This window comes from Ambystoma mexicanum, chromosome 4q (assembly GCF_040938575.1).
Source record: "Ambystoma mexicanum isolate Mex_15411 chromosome 4q, UKY_AmexF1_1, whole genome shotgun sequence".
Lineage (NCBI taxonomy): Eukaryota > Metazoa > Chordata > Amphibia > Caudata > Ambystomatidae > Ambystoma > Ambystoma mexicanum.
In genome coordinates this window covers 748,189,402-748,208,728 of record NC_090928.1, presented here as the reverse complement: position 1 = coordinate 748,208,728, position 19,327 = coordinate 748,189,402, and the positions used below count along the sequence as shown (strand labels likewise).

Below are 19,327 nucleotides of genomic sequence, written 5' to 3'. Positions count from 1 at the left end.
TATCACCTGTCAAGCAAATTTTAACCATAGCTTGCCAGCAGATGTTATCAGTGGTGGCTCTATATCTGGATAGCCAGTTCCTATATTTGTTTCTTATTTTCCGCTTTTCCACGGTGTAGAAACTCAGCTGGGAATTAGAATACCCAATAGCTTTAATCGATTTACGCATCTTTTTCTTTTCTGCATCGATTATTTTATCATAGGGGGCAAAATGAGAGGTTTTACAAGTAGGACGGAGCTGTTTACATCCCATCAGCATCATATCATGCATGCAGATCGCAATCCAATCTACGACCTCATCAGCAGTCATCTTAATCATGTCTTTAAGCAGCAAGCATTTACACCAGCTATTAGCTTGTTTAAGGTTCCGGTCAGACCAGCCCAATCTATTTCTATTGCCCAATACCTGTACTTCCCCAACCTTATATAACAAATTCATCCGAGAGAACTTCACTATCAATGTACAAGATAGTATAGAGTGATCACTGAAAGAGGTTGATTGAACTGTAAATTGTGACACATGTTCATAGAGTGGGGCATTAAGAAGAATATAATCAATGGTAGACTTTTGTTGTCTCTAGTCCAAGCTTTCCCCTATTACCACTATTTGCCATATACAGATCAACATCAGCAATAAAAATCCTCCACCTGTCAGATTTAAGGTTGAGATATCTGACTTTCTCATCTTCTTCCATATTAAAGCAGTCATGTACATTGTTGGCATTCAAACCCCCACCTAATATATCATTAGTCTCATCATCATAAACATCATTTTCGGCAAAGCACTGGAAAATGTTTAACTGTATATCCAGTGTATGGTCATCCCCAGGGGGATAATATTTCAGAGTTATTTTTTTGTCTACCCCCTCTATTTGAATCTCAACCATTCATGGATAGGGACAGCTATCCACATACCTAAGTTCCAAGGAGGGCATACTATTGCAGACCAATATAGCCAAGCCTCCAAATGGCCGGCCCAAAGTGCCCCTTCTTGCCTTCCTGAAATAGGTGGTATAGCCATCAAAGACTGGTTTAAATAGAAGCCATGTCTCCTGAAAAAAAAAAAATCAGAATCCCTCAGTAAATGGTAGGATCCATTGCTACTAAAAAGATGGCTATGACCATGAGTGTTCCAAGAAGATATAGCTAATTTTGTTCATCCTTGGTTATTCATGCAACGTGTAATGAAAAGGTTACTCTCTAAAAGGTGCTCATGTGCACAAGAGGACATGAATAAGCAGGCATCCACAATTATTTATTCTCCAACAACCAATTACTTTTTTTAAGCAAAATCAGTTCAATAAAAAGTCATCATCACTAGTGTTTAACAAATGTCAAGACATCAGAAAACCCAATTTGTTTTTTTTGGTGGGGTGGGGGATTTGAATTAGTGTAGCAGGATTTTGGTACATGTGCAACATTCAATAAAACAATACATAAATAACTGCAATATTTCAACTTACCCAACGTTGTTCCATCTAAACCCATGATACATTTCATGACCTTAATGATTTGCTCAGCTATTGGGGCAGACATGGACGTTGCATAAACCGCACTGTGCGAATGAGTTCGTAAGAAATCCACAAGTGCCTTAAAAGAAAGTCACAAATTACCATCAAATCCCTTATAACCAATACATAATTGCAGCAAAAAACATCCATCACAGCGGATTAAAGGCTACAAGCAAAGGTCTGGCACAGAAAAAAACTCCTTTGCTGCTAGTTTTTTCTTTTACTATTAAGAGATCAATGTTCAAATATATGCAACTGGGGCTGGAAAGAGTGACCAAGATTAACAGCGTTACTCACCGTAGTGACTACCTTACTCCTAGTCCATAGTTTCCTTTCCTCCATACTTTTGGAACATTCTGGCCTGTGGGACGGGACCAGAGCACTTTTGTAAAAAAGCATCAACTTAAAAAATGTGTCGTACTCTTTTTACACGGGGTACCGCACGTGGCCGTAACCCTGCCCTCCTTAGCTCCGCCCCGCGCATCACCCTTCAGTCAGTCCTTTTCTATCGCCAGGTCTGAGACCAATGAAGCAATAACAGAGGATACTTATTAGAGGGGACGGCGGGCGGGCGTATGGAGGAAAGGGGACTATGGACTAGGAGCAAAGTAATCACGATGGTGAGTGACCTTGTTAAACTCCTACATCCTATCCCCTTTCCTCCATACTTTTGGGAGATTACCGGCACTCCTCACAGGAAAACGGGTGGATGGAACTCCTTTACTGAAAGAGGTTGTTAAGAACTGCCTGCCCGAACTGAGCATCGGCTCTGGAGCTCAGGACTAAGCAGTAATGCTTAGAAAAAGCTGATGGGGAAGCCCATGTGGCTGCTCTGGCAATTGTTTACCAGGGAACATACTTTTGGAAGGCAACGGCAGCTGCCTTGCCCTGCACCAGATGGGCATGAATTCCCTTTGGAGGCTGAAGGCCCTGAACAGTGTATGCCTCTGAAATACAGGAAGCAATCCATCGGGAGATAGTCGCTTTCGAGGGTGGCTTTCCTTTCGGTTCTCCGAAGGTCACAAAAAGCTAGGAAGAGCTCCTAAGTTTAGATGTGTCCAAATAATACTTTAGAGCTCGCCTGATATCCAAATTATGCAATACTCTCTCGGGATTTGAGGCCGGGTCTGGAAAGAAAACGGGTAAGGAAATAGACTGGTTGAGATGAAAATCGGATACTACCTTTGGAAGGAAAGAAGGATTAGTCCGGAGGACATCCTTATCCTTGTGAAAGGTGAGGAATGGATGTTCTACAGACGAGGCCTGAAACTCGCTTACACACCTTGACGAAGTCGCCCCAATCAGAAAAGCAATTTTCCACTAGAGGAATTTAAAGTCCACCGTAGCCATGGGCTCAAAAGGTTTATGGCATAATGCAGTGAGGACCGCATTCAATTCCCACTTTGGATGCGGGTTGCGCACCGGTGGATAAAGATGCGATAGGCCTGCAAAGTGTCTTTTAATGACAGGGTTTGTCAACGAAAAAGAGCAAGAGTCCGTGGACAGGTAAGCGGCGATAGCCAACAAATAAGTCCTATAAGACAAGACATGTATGCCTGAAGCTGCCAGATGAGAAACGAATGAAAGGACCGTGTCGATGGTAGCTTCTCTGGGGTACAGCTGCTTATCTAAACACCAGTGACGGAACCAGAGCAATTTGCTCCTGTACTGAGAGCTTGCCGAAGGTTTTCTAGCCGCCTAGAAAATACACATATTATCAGTGGACAATTTGAAACTTTCTAAAGATTTGAACTCAGGCACAAGGCCAAGCTAAATAATTATGGGGAGGCGTGCCACATTTGCTGATCGCTCTGGTGAAGCAGGTCAGGAATCAGCGGAAGTATGATCGGCGAGCAGACTGACAGATTCTGAAGCTCCGAAAACCAGAATCTGGCTGGCTACCAAGGGGCTATGAACAGGAGAGTTCAATATGTTGTGTTCCTGAGCTTGCATAGCGCCCGGTGAATCAGAAGAAGAGGCGGGACGGCATAGGCCCGCATGTTGTGCCACGGAATCTCGAGAGCATCCCCCAGGGAAGAAGCTCCGAGCCCGTTCCTGGAAGCATAAAGAGGAAGTTTCCTGTTTGATGACATCGCAAATAGATCCACTTCTCGAGTGCCCCAATGGCGTAAAAGGTCAAAGAGGATCTCTGTGTTTAGTTCCCACTTGTAGCTGCCCACCGCTCGTCGGCTGAGAGAGTCTTCAGTCACATTCAGTTGGCCCGAAATGTGCACCGCCAGCAGCCAAACACTGCTGAATGGCCCATTCCCAAATCTGAATGGCTAGATCCACAAGGGGAGGTGACTTGGTACCTCCCTGCTTGTTGATGTAAAACATGGACACTGCATTGTCTGTGCGGATGCGGATCACCTTGTTCACAATCACTGGCTTGAAAGCTTTGAGCACCAGGAAAATCGCCAGAAGCTCCAGATAATTAATGTAAAATTGCCTGTCCTGTGGCAACCAGAGGTCGAAAATCGGAAGATGATCCAATGTCGCACCGCACCCTATAAGGAAGGAGTCCGTCGTAATGGTCGTTTGAGGGGAGGGCTCCTGAAAAGGAGCACCCACCGACAGATTGCTGGAAGATGACCACCATAGGAGATCTGCCAACATGCAGGGTAGAACCGGAATAATTTTGGTGTCCGGGTCCACCGCCTGAAGCCAGGAGCTCCGAAGAGCCATCTGCGTGAGTCGCATCTTGAGACAAGCAAGGGGAAGAGCAAGCACGCACAAAGACATGAGGCCTAGAAGCCTCTGGAACCACCAGGCTGGCATGCTCTCTGACTGAATGAAAACCGGACACGTGGTCAACAGATCCCCCCCCATTCTGTCCACAGTCAGGTACACTCTGCAGTTGATCGTGTTCCAACGGAAACCCAGGAATATCAGGTCCTGAGAGATCGTCAAGGAGGATTTCCACCAGTTCACCGACAGCCCAATACAGAACAGGAGCTGGAGGAGAGACTGAGGGTTGCTTGAGGCTTTCGCTGGACAATGACTGTGCAGAAGTCAATCGTCCAAATATGGATACCCATGGATACCCTGTAGCCAAAGAAAAGCTGCAATGACCGACATCATTTTCATGGAGACACGCGGTGCTGAGCTGAGACCAAAAGTGAGCACTCGGAATTGGAAGTGCTCCTCTCCCAGGGAGAACTGCAGATATTTCCGATGCGGGCTCATCCTGAAGGTCCACAACGCTGAGCCAGTCGCCCTTCTGAAGAGAGGAATTTCTTTAGCAGGGCGTGATCATCTTGAATTTCTCTTGTGGAAGAGAAAGGTTGAACTGGGAAATGTCTAGGATGGTACGCAGGACAGCCTGGTTGGGTTTGGGCAACGTGAACAGACGAGAATAAAACCCCTCCCCTCGTTCCACTAGGGGAATGGGTTCCACTGCCTTGAGCTCTAGAAGTATCTGGACCTCGGCTCTGAGGGAGGGCGTCCCTGACTGCTGAAATGGAGGATTGAATGGTGGAGTAGGGGGGGAGGGGCAAGAGGAAGCCCGCCTAAGCGATGAACAAAACCCACTGGTCTTCGATGATTTGCCACGCCTCCAGATGAGATGAGATTCGTCCTCCCACCAGAGTTTTGTGCGAGCGCCAAAAATGATAATTTAGCTGATTTTTCAGCAGAGAGTCTACCTGTCCCTGATGAGGAGCCTGAAGAACGAGAGAAAAATCGACCCGGTTGCTGTCTCCAATGGGAGCTACCTGTCGGGGGGATCAGCTCTGTGTGACCTGCGGTCCTGGAACCCTCTGAAGCCTGAGGTGGACCGAGACTAGGATCCAGATCTCTGAGCTTTGACTGGGGGCATCACTAGCACCGACAGAGACTTGGCAGTTTGCATACTCGCCTTAGTCTTTGTAAGCTCGTCATCCGTTTAAGAATGAAACAACTCTTTGCTGTTAAAAGGCAGGTCCAGAACTTGATCTTGGACCTCCTTCGAAAACTTTGTTGCATGAAGCCAAGCTTGACGAGAGGTGTCCACCCCCAACATGAGGCCTCGAGCTGAGGTGTCGACATGGTGCACAGCAGCCTCCAGCATATCCTGCGCCAATACCTTGGCGTCTGACAAACCACCCTTAAAGTCTTCCAGCCTGTCCCCAGGAATGAACTCCTGGAAGTCTGCCAAATCCCTCCACAGTTTCATATTCAATGCTGCCAAAATGAGCCTGACACAATTGCAGCTCAGAGTTGGCAAAAACGTTCTTGGCCAAGGAGTCGAGCAACTTGTCTTCCTTGACCAGAACCTGAGCTGCAATATGTCACATAAGGGGGTAGCCGCCTAACACAGTTTAAACATACTAGAACTTATATATGTAGTAGATACTATTCAAATTGGTGGTATATGCATAAATTTACCTCTGATTCATCCTAGTGATGTAATATAATCTAAAGTCCCCTGTGAGGTGAACAAGACAATATGAATTGTATTGTATGAATAAGTTCTATGTTATTACAAGAAACCCGTTTTGTGTGGTGCAGTCTTTTTAATATTGAACTCCATTTTCTTTATCAAAACAACTGAAACTAAAGTAGTGTCCTGATATGGTAGAAAAGCAAAATAAGGCAGTAATAGAGCATAAGTCTCAAGCCTGCACAGTTTACTAAAGAAAACCATTGACCAGAAAGCAAAATGGCTAAAATAAGGTAATTAACTTACAGCATCATCATTTGCATGGTAGGATTCTTTACCAATAACAGCAGGGCTATATTTGTTTTAGTTACACAAGAAGTTAAACAAATTGTTTTCCCATTCGGGGAACTCTGTAATACAAATAAAGCAGGACAGAGTGATGCTGTGTTAGTAAAGTAGTGCACATTTACATATAGGCGAGAAACAGTTTTCCTCAAGATATCAATTGTGAATACTATATAGTTGTACACCGATATTTGGATCTATGAGTGACCAATCCTCAATGGGTCTACGTCAGGAAATAAGCAATTCCCAAAGATGTATGTTGGGTCAACAGTGTTGGTTCTGGACCCTAGGACCTTTCGGCTTCCAGTGTGGGTGCCTTCATCTGGGCCAAAAGAGGATTGTATCTCCCTATAGGTGATAAAACAAAAAAGGGAGGGGAGGGTGTTGGAGAGAGACTCACAAAAGGAAACCTGTACCTACAAGTGATAACAGTATGCTACATACAGATAGGGGACCTGTACGGCTAAAAGAGAGGAGAGCTCTCATAAAAACAAGGAAACTCGCCAACCTGAAGCTTGGGTCCGGGGGAGAAAGGGAGAAGAAAGAATAGAAGTGCGGTGGGGAGAGCGCAGCGATACCGTCTCGTAGAGCTGTGCTTTCTCAACAGCTAGGAGGCAGCAGGATCCGCGACCTCAGTGTAGGGTGGAGGAGAAATCCCCACCTTGTATCTGAAAGACATCAGGATGTATATGAGGGCTGGTATTGCCCATAGCAACAAAAAGCATGAGAAAAGTGCAGATAAGTGGTGGCAGGAAATAGAAACGGGTGTGAAGAGATCCTACCTGAAAATGGTGTTTAATTGAAAATCTTCCAGTAGGGGCCAAGAATATTCGGGGCCCAAAAGAGGCCCTATGCAGGTAGAGGGCTGTGGACCCAACACAGATGAGTTGAGGGGCCGTGGTTTCAGAGATGACCCCTGTAAAAATGGACAGGCGGTGTATCCTGTAAAAAAAGTGAGCAGAAAGAGAGGCAGAAATTGCCGATTAAATATTGCACGCCTGAAAGCTAGGTTCATGTGGAAAAAGGAATCCCCACTGGAAAGTGTCCAGTAGAGCAGAAAGGGCACGGAGGCTCAACTGTGGTGTAGCTTCTTACCTCAAGGGTGTGGAAGGAGCTGTCCGAAGTCACAGCTGCAAGGCTGAGGAGCAGCGAGTGACTGTATAAATGCGCATACACTGCACGCAGGAGCCGTACAGCGAGACACTGCTAATGCGTGCATGCGCAATGCAGGTCGCACGGGGTGGCACTGATCCCCCGCGCATGCGTAGTGGAAAATGTGCAACAGCGCGCTGCTCCCACGCGCATGCGTGGTGCGGGTCCGCCATAGTGGACTGCTCCCGCGCGTGTGCGCAGGTAACAGCAAAGGGGAAATGGACCGAATTCAAGCTGCCTGGCGAGCATAGCTCAAAAAAATAGTTAGGTGAAGCCTGAGGGTCCAGATGGATTGGAAACCCAAAACGGGGGGAAGAGAGATGGCCCCCCATACGAAAGATAAAGGACCAACCAAGCATTAACGTGTAGACGCTGCAATAAAAGTGCCAGATGTATACAGGTACTGACGCTCAGAGAGACAGATGGAGCCCATGTAAAAAGTGACCTATGCTGTCCTGAAGGCTAAAGGTCAGTAAAAGAGGGCAGGGAGCAGAGAAATAAGCTGCTCGTGGGAGGCGGAGTACTCGGGGGCCCTAAAGTGACCGAGGCCGCAAAACAAGTGGAGGGGGGGTGAGGGGAGAAGGGGGGAGGGGCGGAAGGGGAAAGGGAGGGGCTGGAAGGGAACAACAAAGCTTGGCATTGAAGGCTGTACATGTGTAATGAAGTGATACACCTGTAGATTAACAAATGGTAGGCTCACCACAAAGACCATTAATACAGTTACAGTAAGTGGAACACATTTGAAAACAGGCTAAACATTGTACAAAACTTTGCAGAAAACACCCAGAGAGACTCTGAATTAAGGGGAGGAGCACAAGGAAATAAGAATGCAAAACAAGTAAGAAAGCAAAATGCGGCATGGGGGAACTATAAGGGTGGGCATGGTGAAAGGCAAAGAAAAACCTTGATGTTCCCTTTAGTAGTGCCGGTTATCCAGAGGTGCTGCCTCATTGAGACCTTTTTCAATGGAACGCAACTTGAACACCCACCATGCTTCTTTATAGTTCAGGGCACTGGTATAATCGAATTCTGTATCTTTTCAAGTACCCACCATTTGAGCTGGTCGTGGTTGTGCTGTAATTCCAGGAAGTGTGGGACCAATGGTGCTGTGAGTGTCCGACATCTAATCCTGGAACTATGTTCCACAATAAGTTTGTGTATTGGTCTGCTGGTCTGGCCTACGTAACGGAGTCCACAAGGGCATTCGATTGCGTAGATGACATTAGGGGTTTTGCAATTGGTATGCTGGCGTAACGTCCAGTCTTTGCCTTGGATTTTGAAGGTCTTTATTTTGTCAATGAAATGGCAGACCGTGCAGGTCCCGCAAGGGTAGTGGCCCATGATTTCTCTTAGGTTCCAGAGCCCTGTTCTAGGGGTCTTTTGCGGGAGCCTGGCATGTGTAAGCCATTCGCGGATATTCTTAGAGCGTTTGAGGGCCATGCGTGGTGGAGCTTCTCCAGGTAAGACTTGATGAATTAGGGGCCAAAACTGCTTGATAATGCTCTTAATCCTATTGGTATTTGGTCCAAAAGTCGTAACACAAGTGATTCTGGTGTTCTCTGTGTCTCTGTTTTTGGGCTCAAGCAGTGTTTCGCGGGGGATTCAGCAAACTCTTTTTCTGGTATTTCTGAGAAGTTTTTTAGGGTACCCTCGCGCTGTGAGTTTAGATTCCAGGATATCTGCATGATATTGATATTGGCGAATGTCTGAACAATTGCGTCTCTGCCTAAGAAACTGTCCAAATGGCAGGTTTATCTTGAGACTTTGTGGGTGATTGCTCCAGTAGTGAATGAGGGAATTCCTATCAGTTTCCTTTCTAAAAAGGGTACATGTAAGTTTGCCTTTCTCCACTGCGATTGTAAGATCCAGAAAGTTAATGGTTGTGGCACTGCTGGTGATAGTGAATTGAATGTCAGTGGATCTGGCGTTAAGCCATTCAAAAAAGGCCATAAGTGTGTCGGATGTGCCTCTCCAGACAAAAATAATGTCATTGATATATCTAAACCATCGATGGATGTTGTTAACGAATGGGTTCTGCTGAGTTAGGACATGGATTGCTTCAAATTCTGCCATAAAAATTATGGCAAGACTGGGAGCAAAGGCTGCCCCCATAGCTGTCCCTGCAACTTGAAGGTAAAAGGTATCATCAAACATGAAAATGTTCTTGGTTAGTGCTATTTCCAATAGTTCCAAGATGAAGTTGACTAGGACCCGTTCTTGTTCCATATGATGAGTTAGATGGTTCGTTATGCAATTAAGGGCTGCCGTTTGTGGGATGCTGGTATAAAGAGCTTTTATATCCAGGGTCACTAGGAGATCGGTCTCACTGTCAAAAGTAAGATGCTCAAACAGGTTGATAGTGGATGTTGTGTCCTTGAGATAAGTGGGAGTCAGTTGGCAAAGTGGTTTAAAAAAGAAATCAATAAACTTGCAGAGGGGCTCAATAATAGATCCGCAGCCAGATACAATTGGTCTGCTAGGTGGGGAGGTGGCGTCTTTGTGGAGCTTCGGAAGTGCATAAAAAGCTGGTATTCTTGCTTCTGATGTATTGAGAAAAAGCTCCTCCTTGTCTGTAATCCAATCGCGTTCACAGGCATATCTGGTACACGTGGAGATTTCTTGTTTGATTGTGACTGAAGGATCTTTGCTCAGTACTTTATAATTTGTTCTCTCGTTGAGCAGTGTCAGCACTATTTCTTTATATTGTGAAATGCTTTGCACCACTATTCCGCCACCCTTATCCGCAGCCTTAATCACGATGTTGTTGTTCGTGGATAGATGTTTAAGAGCCGTCGTTCACCGTGGATCCTGCCCCCTCCTAGCCGTTGAGAAAGCACAGCTCTACGAGATGGGATCGCTGCGCTCTCCCCACCGCACTTCTATTCTTTCTTCTCCCTTTCTCCCCCGGACCCAAGCTTCAGGTTGGCGAGTTTCCTTGTTTTTATGAGAGCTCTCCTCTCTTTTAGCCGTACAGGTCCCCTATCTGTATGTAGCATACTATTACCACTTGTAGGTACAGGTTTCTTTTTGTGAGTCTCTAACACCCTCCCCTGCCTTTTTTGTTTTATCACCTATAGGGAGATACAATCCTCCTTTGGCCCAGATGAAGGCACCCACACTGGAAGCCGAAACGTCCTAGGGTCCAGAACCACCACTGTTGACCCAACATACATCTTTGGGAATTGCTTATTTCCTGACGTAGACCGACTGAGGATTGGTCACTCATAGATCCAAATATCAGTGTACAACTATATAGTATTCACAATTGATATCTTAAGGAAAACTGTTTCTCGCCTATATGTAAATGTGCACTACTTTACTAACACAGCATCACTCTGTCCTGCTTTATTTGTGTTACAGAGTTCCCCGAATGGGAAAACAATTTGTTTAACTTCTTGTGTAACTAAAACAAATATAGCCCTGCTGTTAATGGTAAAGAATCCTACCATGCAAATGATGATGCTATAAGTTAATTACCTTATTTTAGCCATGTTGCTTCCTGATCAATGTTTTTCTTTAGTAAACTGTACAGGCTTGAGGCTTATGCTCTATTACTGCCTTAATTATTTTGCTTTTCTACCATATCAGGACACTGTATTTTAGTTTCAGTTGTTTTGATAAAGAAAATGGAGTGCAATATTAAAAAGACTGCAACACACAGAACTGGTTTCTTGTAATAACATAGAACTTATTCATACAATACAATTCATATTGTCTTGTTCACCCCACAGGGGACTTTAGATTAGATTACATCACTAGGATGAATCAGAGGTAAATTTCTGCATATACCACCAATTTGAATAGTATCTACTACATATATAAGTTATAGTATGTTTAAACTGTGTTAGGCGGCTACCCCCTTATGTGACATATTGCTTACCTCAGCCTTTGGTTCCGCCATTTTGGGCTGCCCCTCTAGTGTACCAGAACCTGAGCTGCGGCAGTAGAGGTTGCAGAGGCCGGCCGCAACCACCATTGAGGAAGGGAGCGGATATGATGCCAAAGCTACTTCCTAGGAGGCGTTAAGTCAGTAACGGGTGTCAATTCTCAGTGTGGGGTTTATCCCAGACTTTGCGGGCCTCGGCCAGAACTTCCTTCTGAAAGAACTTGGCAGTGCACTCCTGTGGAGACAATGAGCGCCCCTGAAAGCAACCCTTCCTGTGGAGCGGGTGCCTCAGGTACTGGTATGTCAAGGAGTGACATGTCCAGAATCCGGTCATGGAATGCTCTTACAGAGCGGGCTGGTCTTCACTATCCGGGTCTGCCTGAGGGTCACCTGGAACGTCAGGATCCGCCGGTTGCGATTTGACCGGCGGCGAATCAACGCCTCGCTCTGCTGGAGTCTTGTCAACCAGAGACAACGGAGGCAGAGGCGGAAGAGGTGAAAGCAGGCTGGGAGGTAGAGGTGGTACCGCTGTCGGGGCAACAGGTGCCTTGACTAGAAGCTGTCGGGGCAGGTTGCGGTGCCGGAGGGCAGATCTCCCTAAAAAGGCCTTTAAAGTACTCCCTCATGGGATCAGTGTTCATAAGACTTTGAAACTTTCCAAAAAAGGCATCCTCTGCCGAAACTTTAGGTACTGGAATGGGCAGAGGCCGCTCATGAGGGGCATACCCCCACAAACGTAGTGAGAAAGGCTGCCAAGAGGGCCCTCCACCCACGGGGTCTACATAGAGCAGTGGGGCAGAAGCAGGAGGAAGCAAGACCGTATGCGATAGTGGCATCCGAGCGTGCCAGTCATAGGAAGGGCGGAGCGGACTCACACCGTTGCATGGACAAGGTTCACCACCAAAAAGAAGGCTCCCAGCACCCGCCGATGATAGCGTGGGTGTGACGGAAGAATCCAAAATGGCCGCCGTAGACCACGTAGGAAGGCCCCCCATTTTGTGAGCATCTGACGAGAACTGCGTCCCATGTGTGGATGAGGCAGGAAACTCCACGGACTGGTCAGGGGATTTGATTGAAACTTTCGCCTTGACAAGGCTCCTCGGCAGAGCAGGTACTATGGGGCCTGAGATTTTTACTGGACATCCTAATCCTTTGAATTAGCCTCAAAGGGAGGAACCTCGGCCAAGCCGGTAACAGAGGAGGAACGGTCAGCTACCTTTCCCTGTGCCCCCTCAACAGAACCGGTAACACCGCGAGTGCGGGAAACGTTGAGGAATCCACCTCACAGACAAGACCTTAACAGGTGTCTCAGTTCTGTCGGTACACACCTTGGCCTCGATAAGAGGAACCTCGAAACAGAGTCCGCTCTTTAAAGCTCCCCTGAGAGGGGACACAAACCGTGGTTCGGTACAGAAGGCCTCAATGGATGCCTCAGGGCGCACGCCGGTTTCTGTATGGGAAGCTTCAGACAAGGAGACCTCAGAGCGAACTTCGGTACCCAACCCCTCAGCACGACTGGGCTGGCAATTAGCACCCGATTGGTGAACCTCAGATCATGATCCGGTGTCGGCAGGCCCCTCGCGGGAACCCTCGGAGAAAACCCTGGTACGCCTATTAGGCCTGCGAGGCACCTCAGGAGAAACCCTGGTAGCAGAGCTTTTGAAGCCCCTCCCGGACCTGCAGCACCCCGGGAAGGAATCCCCCGGCCGGGTTGCCCTGAAAATTAAGGAACTTACCAGGCTTTTCTTCTTTCCTTCGATGAAAGTTGAAAATGCAGTGGAGGAACTCTCTGGAAGATCTCCTCAGACCGACGAAGATGACGCTGAAGTGTCCGGACCGAAAAGGAGTCGCAGTAGAAACACGAGTCCCAACGGTGATCCGGCCCCAGACACTCCAAGCAGAGAGAATGGAGATCCGAGAATGGAGAAGCGACGTTCGCAAGAGGAACAAGCTACAAATCCCAAACGGTATGGCATAGACAGAGGACTACGCGACTGTAGAATCGGAGCAGCAGAGAAGGACAACGGGAATAGAAAATATCTTCCCGGTGATGCAAGTGCGTTCAGCCCCAACCGCGCTGATAAAAGGAATGAAGGACGATGCACGGAGCTAAGGAGGGTGGGGTTACGGCCGCATGCGGTACCCCGCGTAAAAAGAGAAGGACACATTTTTCAATTTGATGCTTTTTTACAAAGGTATGGAGGAAAGGTGACAGGACGTAGGAGTATGTGTGACTGGGTTGGACATCTAAGTCTTAGTGTGATGTAGACCATCGCTGAATGTTTCTGGGACTTCTTAATGATACTTATCAAAAAGGACACGAGGCTGTGCGGTTAATGCTTAAACGTCATCCAGTTTTTAAGCAGGGGCTTTTCAGAGCAAGGCTTCTTTATCACCATCTAACATTTGATCGCTTTAGCCCTAAAATGTGTAGCAACTACCCATTTTGACTTTGATTCCATAGTTGGCATTGACAATGCACTTCATTGTATTGCTTTATGTGTGGTTATGCTTCACAATTTGTATATCACTCTGACCAATCTTGCTGTAAACACCAGAAACTTGCTTAGCATGTCTATTGAATGAATTTCAAAGATACGTCTATACGTCAAACTACTCCACAGGCTCTCTATTTGCCATTACTAGTATTCCATACATTTGATAAATCATTGCCTAATTGGCCTGAATGAGGGCTAGGAATTGCACAAAGTAACATAAGATGCAAAGTTACCGGATGAGTAAAACAACATGTAAAATGGGGAAAATAAATACTCATGGAGGTCTGTTAGGCAGAATCCTTTGCAGTTCCCTTAGGGAGCACTACAGAAGATTGGGACTACAGGTGAGAGCAATAAATCCCCTTTGGTATCAGTCTGGACCACAAAGATTTAGTTAGTAGCTGTGGCTGAGCAGTCAGACTTCTCAAGAGGGAGATGAGCAGTATTCAGGGTTTACACAATAGGCCTTCAGTACTATGGCACAAGGAAACACTGACCAAAGCTTTGTATTAAAAGAATATATATATATATTTATTTTACACACTTCTAGTTAAACACATTTATCACAGTTATTAAGCAAGTTAAATTTAGTCAAAGAAAGTATACACAACTCCCTAGTTAAATTGTAGACAAGTTTGAACTGAGCAAAACGGCACAGTGAAAACCAAACACAAATGGCACTCTAGCAATTTCTCACAAGGGAGGGAAAACACAAGTCATTTAGAAATTTCTTCTTATAGGCCCTAGCAACACTTCCCATTCGTTTGTGAACCAGTTAGGCAAGGCAGTACATCAGTATAGCAAATACTTACATGGAAACTAAGCAAAATGGCATTTCACAAGGTTTAAACGTGGGAAGGAGGGGGTGGTTATAAGAAGTAGGTGCACCAACAAAGTTCTAGTTGAGGAGCAATCTAGTGAAGGCAGTTCTAACAATTTTAGCCAGAGTCAATAGGCCTGTGCCAGAGTCAGTGGTACAGGGCAAGGGCCCAGGAGCAAAATGTTCTTGTAGCTGCAGTCATGTCTTTGGTTAACGAGTTTGAACAAGTGGATGCAGACGGTGAAGGACAATGTTAAGAGAGAGGGGCGGTCAACCCAACAGGTAGGTACAGGATTTAAAACACCTTTAGCTGTACCACGCAGAAAGGGTGGCCTGGCGGAACAATGTACCTTTAAAATGAAGAAGTGGCTCCTGCGGTGGCGGTTCTTCCTGGTAGCTCCTGCAGTTCGGGGGATCCAGCAGAGGAAGAGAGGCTCTGGTCATCGAGGAAGGTTCGAGTTACTGCACTACCCAGGGATGAAACCAGCCGCGGTGCTGCCCGACGAATAAAAAGGTACGCTTCTTTAAATCGCGGTCCGGGTGGACTGGTGCCTGGCTATCCGGTCTCTGAGTACAGGGTACTGGCGATTCGACCAAGGCAGATCCGGGAAGGCGATTGGCAAACTGGTTGGCCCCACCAGCTCAAGGGAAGAAGGCTCTTGCAGATGAAGATCTTCTCGCGACGTGTGGAGAAAAGTGGTGAGACGCTGCAGCAGGGCTTCACCGGTGGTTCAGTCATTGCAGATGTCTTTGGCTTCTCTCCTCTTTGGCTTCTTAGTTCCAATGGCGACGTCTTGCTCTTCCAGTCCTCAGGACCCTGCTTTTATTCAAAAAGATCCCCATTCATACAGCCTAGCTGTCACTCACACAGTGGAGTGGTCACTTTTGGCGGGAGACCCTCCAGCCTATCAGGATAGAGTACGACATGGGTTGCTGAGGCAACCCTGACCAGGGGTCCTACTCCCCTTCCCACACAACGGACCCACCCCAGACTCAGTGGCGCCGAAAGGAGGGCTTCTTGGCAGAAGCCCGCCAAAAGGACGAACAAAGGATCCCCGACCTGGGTTAGAAGTTTAGAGAAAGACAAGAGAAAGAAGTTATATTAAAGTTCTGGCAAATAAAACCTACCGGAGTAAAGTTAATATTAAAATACACCGGCGGTATGTTAGAGGCTGTCAGAAAATTTGGTAGCCTTGAACAATGGGAAAATCCCATAGGAAAATATTTGCGGTCTAATATTTACCGTAATAACCACTGCCACAAGCCAGAAACGTTTGAGAGGACTGTACGGTACCCTCTCAAAATGAACATAAGGGAAAAACTATTAACCCTTCCCAGTACCTCCATAGTAAGATGGGTTGTACTGGTTTAGTTCACACAAATTGACTAGTAAAGTCAATGGGGACTTTACATGCCCTGGGAGACAGTAGTCAGTCCCAGGGTATGGAGTCTATGTTTGGGGGTCGCTACGACACCCCCGTTTCACTGCACGGAGGGTGCTGTGTAACACATGTGAATAAAGATGGTTCCTATGGAGGTGAGAGAAACCCCATAGACATTAAACACAAAAATAGCCTAGAACACACATAGCAAAAATGTCTAAGGGTGGGAAAAAGTCTCACTCTTAGCAAGAGAAAAAAAAACAAACCCTTCAAATCCAGCAAAGCTGCTGGGGGACTCTATAAGTAAGGGAAATCGGCCATAGAATGAGAATCCTCCCTAACAAGGACTTGATACCTTGTTTCACTTAGGTCAGGTACCGTTATATGATTCAATATTGAATAATATGGCCATAGCAGGAAATGGCAATATCATCAATGACCACAGAACGTAAGGTAAATGAATGATGCAAACAATTGCAGACTGCCAAGAGGCTGTAAAATAACCAATTCCAATATGGGACCTTTTTAGGACAATCAGCAGAGAAGTGAACTAAAGCTCTACTGGTTAGGTTCTTGAGGAAGAGGGCATAGAATTTACGTGGCTCACAAATGGAGAGATATGCGGTGTACAAAAACACTGAGATCTAAAACTAGTGTCATTTCGGACAGATAGGAACAGAAACTGAAGCACCGGCGGTAAGTACTAAAGCAGTTTGTTTCGTGGGAATAAAAAATCTGCCGGAGGGACTAATACGGACGCTAATAAGGAGGAGTGTATTGGTCTTGACAGACTTGGATTGCAGAAAATATTGGCAATAATGATCTCAAAGGAGAACTGAAACTTGGTGGAATGAGGAATTGTCATATTTAAAAGATGAGAAAGGCAAACTGAATCGGTATTATATGAAGCAGTAATATGATTGTTTGGCTGTTGTGTGCCAAGCCAGGAAGTGACATTTAATTGATGACTTCAGCTCATTCCTCGAGAAGAGGAGAATGTTTGAGAAATCTAAGGTATGTGCACAGTGAGCACAATGGGTAGTGATAGTACTCGGATGTGTTTATTTTAGATGCAGCACTCATGTTGTTCAATCTGTATTTTTGACAGGATGGATTCTTGATGGTTCTGTGAAAATCTAAAGAAGATTGCATTGGACAACTTACAACTACTTATTAGGTATTTATAACAGTCCAGATAAACACCCTTTTAGGCAGTGTATTTTTCAACTAAAAGGTATAGTTGTGCATGTTCATTAATTCAGAGGCATATGTCGTTTGCAGTTGCTTCATTTAATAAAAGGAAGTCACCTTGAAAAAAGAAACATTTCTACAGCAAAGAACATTATTTAGAATTGTATGGTGGAGGGTGCATCACAAGGTGCTGTGTGGCACAAGGGGATGTCAAGCCCCTGGTTGGTGTTATTTATTTCTTCAAAAAAAGAGTGGTATGTTCAGAGCCTGTTGGGCAATTTTGAATTTGCACTCCTGAAGGTTTTCATAATAACAAAACCGACGAACCGGAACATGTTGAAACAACAGTAGATGGACATGTAAGACTGTAAAGATTTAATCTAAAGTGAATGCAATGAGAACTGTCTAATTATTGAAGGCGTTAACATTGACGAAATTGAAAATCACTCTCTTGATGATCTCTAGGGAGTGATAGAGATGAGCTGAAACTGTAGGCACCCAGCATTGTATTGATGTTAGCTTGATTTTATGGACAAAAAAAGAAAAAATATTTTCAAAAAAGGCATTTAAAAAAAGTATAAATATATATTTTTTATATGATGAAATAAATGAAAAAGAAAGAAATCATTTAAAATATGTTGTATAGCAAGGATGTTTTCAAATTGATTTAATACTAGCAATGACAAATAGAGAACCTGTAGTGTTGACAAACCCAAGATACCGCCCCACATGCTTTAAACTCTCTGGGTCCTCTATTTTGTGGTGTATTATGATTTTTAAAAAATCACTATTGTTAGGATTTCCTCAGCGTCACTTGAAGATGAGTTTGTGCTTGCTGAACGTAGTGGTGATCAATGGTCAAGTAAGGAAAATTGGCTTGATTAGGATTAATCAGTTGCCCCAATTCCACTACTTACAATGTAACATTCTAAAAAGCAAACAAGAATAGTAAAGGGCAAATTGCAATTTCCATTAAAAAACAGGTGAGCAGTTTAGAATCTGAGGTTTATAAAGAAATGGGAAATCTGGTGCAAATGTGAGTGCTTTGGAAGATCTGTGATGGATACCAAAATACACTCCCAGAGAACTGAAATCTCAGTATGTATTTCGGTGAACTTCTGGGGTGAATGCCAAGGGATAGTTCAAGCACAAATTGCTTGCCTTGGGAACATGACAATACTTTCATCATGGCTTCGATATCCTAGTTGTGTCCACTCAGATCTTCCCCACCTCACTACCAAACCCTTTAAGTTGATACATTGAGCACCACATTGTAGGCAATGACAGTAATAAGTAACATTGGATACCTAGGCACTGAAACTGGATTCTCAGTACTCGCAGTGATTTATAAAATACCAGAACTATCAGTTAGAATACCTTTTAAAAAAATTATATTACAGTATGGAGTAGATCAAGAGTAGGGCATTGAACACGCTGCAGTGACACAGATGGGACAGGTTGCTCTACTAACCTGGAACGTTAACAGCCTGGGGTCTTGCATAAAGCGAAAGCTGCTACTCCAATACCTTAATCGATATTCCCCTGACATTGCCTTCATCACAAAAACCCATTTGATAGGCACTAACTGTGGGTTCTTCAAAAGGTACAACTACCCACACACATACCAGGCTGGGTTCTACAGAGGCTCCAGGGGTGCCATGACTCTCTTGCATAAACGGATTCCATTCCAGGCCAGGAAAGTGAGAGCAGACCCTTGGGGCAGATTTGTGGTGGTCCTCAGGGACGTCTGGGGAGAGACCTGGAGCTTCATAGCAGCGTCTGCACCTCCCATGCTCACAGCAGAGCTCCTTCACGAGCTAAAAACTATAATGATAGAGGAACGGGCAGACTCCTGGGTGGTAGGCGGAGACTTCAACAAGGTCAAGGAGGCTGCTCACCACAGATGGGGGCCATAAGGCCGGTGATACCCAGACTAAACTATACACTTTTGTTGACGGAATGGGCCTACTTGACACGTGGCGGGCACTACACACTTCGGACACAGGGTTCTCATTTTACTCTTATGCATATAGGTCCTTCTCCAGACTCGACTGTCTTCACCCCAAAGAATATGGCACACAGACTACTATCTGCAGAATTTCTAGCGAGAGGGATATAGGACCACTGCCCCCTACTGATAAAACTTAAGGGCACACAACACAAGTGAGAACCCACTTGAAGC

General features: G+C 45.5%; 1 protein-coding gene across 1 annotated transcript in view; it reads right to left on the bottom strand.

Annotated features, from left to right (window-relative positions):
* LOC138467978 (serine palmitoyltransferase 3-like) overlaps nucleotides 1-19,327 on the bottom strand; it is a 1,426,144-nt gene that overhangs the window by 410,829 nt on the left and 995,988 nt on the right. The window contains exon 9 of the mRNA XM_069608333.1: nucleotides 1,464-1,590. Coding sequence (XP_069464434.1) covers nucleotides 1,464-1,590 — 127 coding nt within the window. The remainder of the gene's footprint in view (nucleotides 1-1,463; nucleotides 1,591-19,327) is intronic.